The sequence below is a fragment of the Gossypium arboreum genome, chromosome 12 (assembly GCF_025698485.1).
Source record: "Gossypium arboreum isolate Shixiya-1 chromosome 12, ASM2569848v2, whole genome shotgun sequence".
Taxonomy (NCBI): domain Eukaryota; kingdom Viridiplantae; phylum Streptophyta; class Magnoliopsida; order Malvales; family Malvaceae; genus Gossypium; species Gossypium arboreum.
The window spans coordinates 17,114,880-17,120,967 of record NC_069081.1 but is presented as its reverse complement, the minus strand read 5'-3'; the positions used below and the strand labels follow the sequence as shown (position 1 = coordinate 17,120,967).

The window sequence follows — 6,088 nt, the reverse complement described above, 5'->3', positions numbered from 1 at the left end:
CACGTATAATATTATGACATGTTGCATGATGCATTGCATAGGGATAGGTTTTTATATGATTGGAGGAAGTGTACTGTACTAGCAGCTCTGCTACAAATTACTAATGGCTCTAAGCCTATTATACTGGTAGCTCTGCTGCAAATATTGTTTAGTGCTGCAACCGGTGCTAATTCTAGAGTGTAGAGATGTGTGGGTTGATTATATCCCCACATGGAGTGTAGGGTTAGACAGAGATGGTGTAGAGGCTGGATGGGTAGGACTTACATACTGTTCACTGATACTGTACTGTTACTGCACTATTTATTGTTACTACAGTGGGCCAAGGCCCAAACACATGACTGTTTCTGTATTGAGATGGGCTAAAGCCCAAACTGATATTGTCACTATTACTAAAAAGGGGCTCAGGCCCAAACTGAAACTAAAAGGGCTTAGGCCCAAAATTGTGTTTACTTTGATTGATTGCTATTGTAGGATTTCACACACTGAGTTTTCGTAAACTCACCCATCTATTTTAACTATACAGGTAATCCCCAGGCTTAGGCGGATCGGTGCTGCGAGGGACTCAAAGGCGGCCACACATCTGCATATACTACCATAATTGCTTTATTTTTATAAGTAATTTAATTTTGGTATTTGGTTATATAATAAAGCCTCTTTAAATTTTTAATCTTTAAACTAGGGATTTTTATTTGCTTTGGTTTATAACTGCTAGTGTTAGGAAAACTTGAGTTTTCAAAAGAAGTAATGTTTTTACAAAGTAAATGCAAGTACGCAACTGTTTTTAAAAAAAAACTTCCGCTATAAAATGACATTTTTGGAAATGAATACCGATTCTAAAGTAAATACTTTTTGGATAGTGACGCAAGTTTTGAAATGAATGACATAACTCAGAAACACACAAAGAGGTTAAATATATAGTAAGAGTTTTCATCGATATAACACTTTATGACAAACACTTCAATGTGACATCGCCAGATTCGACCATAACATCCAGGCCCGGTTTGGGGTGTTACAACAAGGGTTCATAGCTCACTTTTAAAGGTTCGCACAGAGTATATACATATTTATAAACATTTGATAATACAAAACCTTTTAATGCAAAGATATATATTATTTATAATAATACCTACGCATGCATTCGTTGTATGTAGCAGTACCCATTTACATAGTGATTATATACTATACAAATTAAGTCCCATAAACACCTATATAATACATATATAATAGTATGCATATTTATATTATATAACAAACTTTAGATGCCTATAGATATTGTATATTTTAACCTAACCTTGGATGCATATATACATTTTTTCACGGTTCACATAACGTGTAAAAAGACACGCATACAAATTCATGCTAAGGGTTCACACAATGCGTAGAAGAGGTTCGCACACACGCATGTTCAATTCACAACATGAAGATAGGGTTTGCATGTCTTACCTGGCTTCTAGTAGAGCACGATCTTGTTTTCAAGTGCAGTATACAGAGAACTCACCTTAGTTCACCACACATTGACTATGGACCTTCTCTTTGCCTTTTCCTCTGCTAGCCAATGCTCCTCTAAAATTTTCAACTTTGCATGAACAAATACACATCACATAATTGTTCAAAATAATTTAATTCATTCTTTGCTCAATAGCAACCCCCTATTTACTTTAATTATGATAGATTCTCACTATGCTATTACTTGCTTTTATTTTCTAATTTTTAACCCTCCTAACTTATGTATATTTGCATATCTAGACTATTAATTAAAGGTAACCTCACTAAACCCTATTCTTTCAAAACAACCATTGTTCATCATCTTTCTCAAGAGCAAAACCTTCCGGTTTATATGTTTTCTTAAAAACTTTGCTAAATCGGATCATAAACCTTTTATTTTTTTATTAAAGCTCTTTGAAAATCATTTTAGAAAACATTTCATAGCTTTGTCAACTTTGATCCACCATTTTCATGAAGCCAAACATATAAATAAACAATGTTTATTTATAATTATCATCTAAACCGTAGATACTTTAGCCAAAAGCATTTCATGCAGATTTGATATGAAGATAGATTGTTTACCTTCGATCTTGCTATTCTCCGTAACTCCCAAGTAGTCTACTCAATAACCGAACCAAAGCTTAAGAGAAAAAAATTGGTGTTTTACTTAAGAATTTAAAGAAGAAAATAGTGCTTGGTTGCTCGAATAATGCAATGCGCAAGAAAATTTTGTAAGAAAGTTAACAACCAGATGCAATAGATTTTAAAATGAAGAAAATGTGAAAATAAAGAAAATAATAAAAAAAGGAAATTAAAATGTGAGGAAGAAAATGAGCAATGTCGACTTATATAGCCAATTCATTTATAAAGTTGGTTTATTTATCCTATAGATCCCTCCTAATTCTACCCTTTTTTGGTAAATCCCCCATTAACCATCTCTGTCTTTCCTCAGTCCACTTAAATGACACGTTTTTTTGAAGTAGCTTTATTAAGGGTGCAACTAATATGGAGAACCCTTAAGGAATCTACAATAGTACCTTGCTAATTCATGAAAAATGCGGACCTTAGTAACTCTCTTTGGTTGCTACCACTCTAGACAGCCTCAACCTTCTTTGGATCCACACGAATCCCTTTAGAAGACACCACATGCCCAAGAAACATCACTTCCCAAAGCCAAAATTCACACTTATTTAACTTCGCATATAACTGCTTCTCTCGCAAAATTTGAAATACAACCCGTAGATGTGCATTATGATCGTCCTCAGTACGGGAACACACGAGAATATCATCTATAAAGACCACTATGAACTGATCCAAATACAAGTGAAAAACTCATTTCATCAGGTTCATGAACATTGTAGGTGCATTCGTTAATCCCAACGACATAACCAGGAACTCGTAATGCCCATACCAAGTCCTGAACGTAGTTTTTAGGATACTAGCCTCTTTCACCATGAGTTGATAATACCCAAACCTTATATCAATCTTCAAAAACACTGTCGCTCCCTTGAACAAATCAAATAGGTCATTAATACAAGGCGATGGATACTTCTTCTTGATGGTTAACTTGTTCAACTATCGATAATCAATACATAACCTCAAGGTACCATCTTTCTTCTTTACAAACAACACCGACACACCCTAAGGCGATACACTCAGTCGAATAAACCCTTGATCCAATAGCTCTTGTGACTGGATCTTCAGCTCCTTGAGTTCTTTCGGTACCATGCGGTAAGGTTCAATGGACACCAGTGCAGTACCAGGGTAAACCTCAATATCAAACTCAACTTCCTAATCTGGCGGCAAACCTGGTAACTCCTCTAGAAAGACGTCAGAAAAATACTTCACATCACAGATATCCTGAACTCCCGAACCTTTACGTTCAGAATTGAGCACATAGGCGAACTAAACTTCACAACCTTTACTCATTAACTTCTCAGCCTTAATTGCAAACATCACATTAGAGAAGAATTTGGGTCTCTCCCCCACGACTACAATATCAATCCACCTTCTTCCCTCATAGTAAGATGGTTCGTCTCGAAATTGATCCTTTCCTCATGCTTGGTCAACCAATCCATCCAAAGAATTAAATTGAACGCATAAAATGATAGGTCCATTAGATCTACCAGGAAAATGTATCCTTATACTGTCAACGGACACCTTTGATAAACCTGATCAACCAAAACACATCCTCCTAGTGAACTCGTCACAACCATTCCTTGCCTAATGGTCTCTATCAGAATCCCCAACTCACTCACTAAATTACTCACAATATATGAATGAGTAGAACCAGAATCTATCTACAAGAATAAATAGAAGGATTTTAGTAAAACTGTCACATTCATCGTCGAGCGCTTTCGCGACATGAACACGAGTAAGTCCACCTAACTCAGTCTGTGTAGCTACAATATAGGTGACTAATCTCTGACTCATAGGTCTCCCATTACAAGAATGACCTTGGTATAGGTGTCTAGTAGATGTTGCTATTTGGGCCATTTCATCTGTCATCGGGCAATTACGAATTTGATGCTCATTCGACCTACGGTGCAGACATGCCCCAGACACCCTCCAGCAAACTCCTAGATGCCTATGGTCGAAGTGCTAACACACTGAGAACCTAGCCGATCAATTTGAAGAAACTACTGCTATACTCTACTACCTGGCCTGACCCGAAGGAGAATCCCACTAATCATTCCTATTGTACCTCCAAATCTCTCGACCTCTCTTTCTTGGCCTCCATATCGAAGCACCTTATCCCGATCTTGGTGGCTTGGTTAGTGTTTCCTCCATAGCCTTAGCCCTTTCTACTAAATCGTCGAAGGCCTTAGTGCTCTCTACCACTAGATATACCCGAATGTTCCAATTTAACCCAAACCGGAACCTCTTACACCTCTCCTTCTCAAAGGACAGTATCTCCGGAGCATACTGGCTAAGTTGCACAAACTCAGACTCGTACTCAGCTACGGATATAGTTCCTTGAATCAGATCCAAAAAGTCTCTCTTCCTCGCATCCGTGTACTACTCTCCCAAGTACTTCTTTCAGAAGGACTCCTAAAAGAACTCCCAAGTCAGGTGATCAGCAGTGGTCCCCCTCTTTACCGTATTGCACCAGTGATGAGCTTCTTCGTTTAGTAAGGATACAGTGGAACCTAACTTCTCCTCATTTGAGCATTCCATCTACTAAAGGGTCATTTCAACACTCTCCAACCAATATTCAACAATCATCAGATCAACTCCTTTTGCTCTCTGAAATTTTTTACCGCCAAAGCTCAAAGTTGTTCGAGTGGCAACCTTCTAGCAGCTGGGGCAAAGTTCCTACCTACTATACTTTAGAATGCCCCAATCAATGCTTGAACCAAGGGACCAAAACTAGTACCAAGAATAGCTTATCCCGAAGGTGGTTCCATCGGTGCATTCGCAACAAGACGCCTGCGTCTAGGAGGCATCTTTATCTACTATTTTATTTAATTTAAAGAAAATGGGATAGTTAGAAGTGGCAAGTGATTTAAAGCAAATTTTGTTAAAAAAAAAACATTTTCGAAGGAGGCAACTTGTTCCTGTTCCTACCCCATTTATAACTAATTTTTGTTCAAGATTATGTTTGTCTAAAAAGGTTTAAATTATTTATTTGTTTATTTATAACACACTAATTTATTATTATTATTATTTTGTAAAACTGGCTTTCATACCCCTAAATGTGACACCTCAAACCTGACCGGGATGATTTGACCCAAATTTCGAGTGACATATTAGCCACCGAGGTGACTCTCTAAAAAACTACAACAAATCACACCAACCATCCATCCTCACCATACATATATAGAATATTTCATACAAGCATTTAGTCCAAAAAGCATGCTTTTCTAAATCAAACAATAATGATATAATTAGCAGAATAAGGTGTACCTGAATTTCGGCTGGCCCTACTAGCTGCAAAATTTCGTTAGTTCATATAGGTAGTATCATATAATTCAAATAGTAATCTCAGCCAAACAAGTAAACACAAAGATTAAAAAGTCCCAAAAATTAAATAGGCCAGAAAGTCCAATTACAACCCTTTAAAAAATTATTTTTAAATTGTATAAAGTCATCTAAGTCCCATTCTAAGTCTTTAGCTTGGGAATTTCCACATTGCCTTCTTGAGGTTTTATAAGCTCGATACACATATTATAGAAAGAAAGCTTATGTGATGGATCATTGAACTACCACCCTCCTCACTATCCCGCGCACTACTTGTCTAAAAGGGAAAAGAAAGTAAAGAGATGAGCTTGGGAAAGCTCAGTGAATATATATGTATACAACACTAGAAAACATATAAAAAATCCACATACCAAACAACCCTATACAAATAGATCATACATAATAGTTCGCACATAAACGGTTTCCTATACAGGAGGTTCGCATTCAATTAGTTCACATATCATCAGTTCATATATAACTAACCCAGTTCAGTTCAGTGGTACAATGACAGTTTATGAAAAGGAAACATAATCAAATATTATACTCATTGGATAAATGGATATCCCAAAACACACCCTAAGACTCATAGAGTCACTTGAATCACCATATAAGTGTAGCAAGAATGCTCAAACTCTCTGAAAAA

The 6,088-nt window shown here is 36.7% G+C and overlaps 1 protein-coding gene across 1 annotated transcript; it reads right to left on the bottom strand.

Moving 5' to 3' along the window:
* Positions 1-2,577: 2,577 nt before the first annotated feature.
* LOC128285381 (uncharacterized) lies at positions 2,578-4,662 on the bottom strand. Its single transcript, XM_053022886.1, has 5 exons — positions 4,585-4,662; positions 4,336-4,503; positions 3,657-3,785; positions 3,246-3,305; positions 2,578-2,793 (listed from the first exon to the last, which is right to left on the bottom strand). The coding sequence occupies exons 1-5, from the start codon at positions 4,660-4,662 to the stop codon at positions 2,578-2,580; spliced, it is 651 nt and encodes a 216-aa protein (XP_052878846.1).
* Positions 4,663-6,088: the final 1,426 nt, after the last annotated feature.

What these genes read in the sequence shown, in the direction of transcription:
- LOC128285381 (XM_053022886.1), bottom strand. Translation starts at nt 4,662, where the DNA reads ATGGAATGCTCAAATGAGGAGAAGTTAGGTTCCACTGTATCCTTACTA. An exon ending in GGTTAAATTGGAACATTCGG is followed by an intron (nt 3,786 to 4,335) that starts GTATATCTAGTG and finishes TTATTCTTGTAG; the next exon opens with ATAGATTCTGGTTCTACTCA. An exon ending in GATGTGTTTTGGTTGATCAG is followed by an intron (nt 3,306 to 3,656) that starts GTTTATCAAAGG and finishes ACGTCTTTCTAG; the next exon opens with AGGAGTTACCAGGTTTGCCG.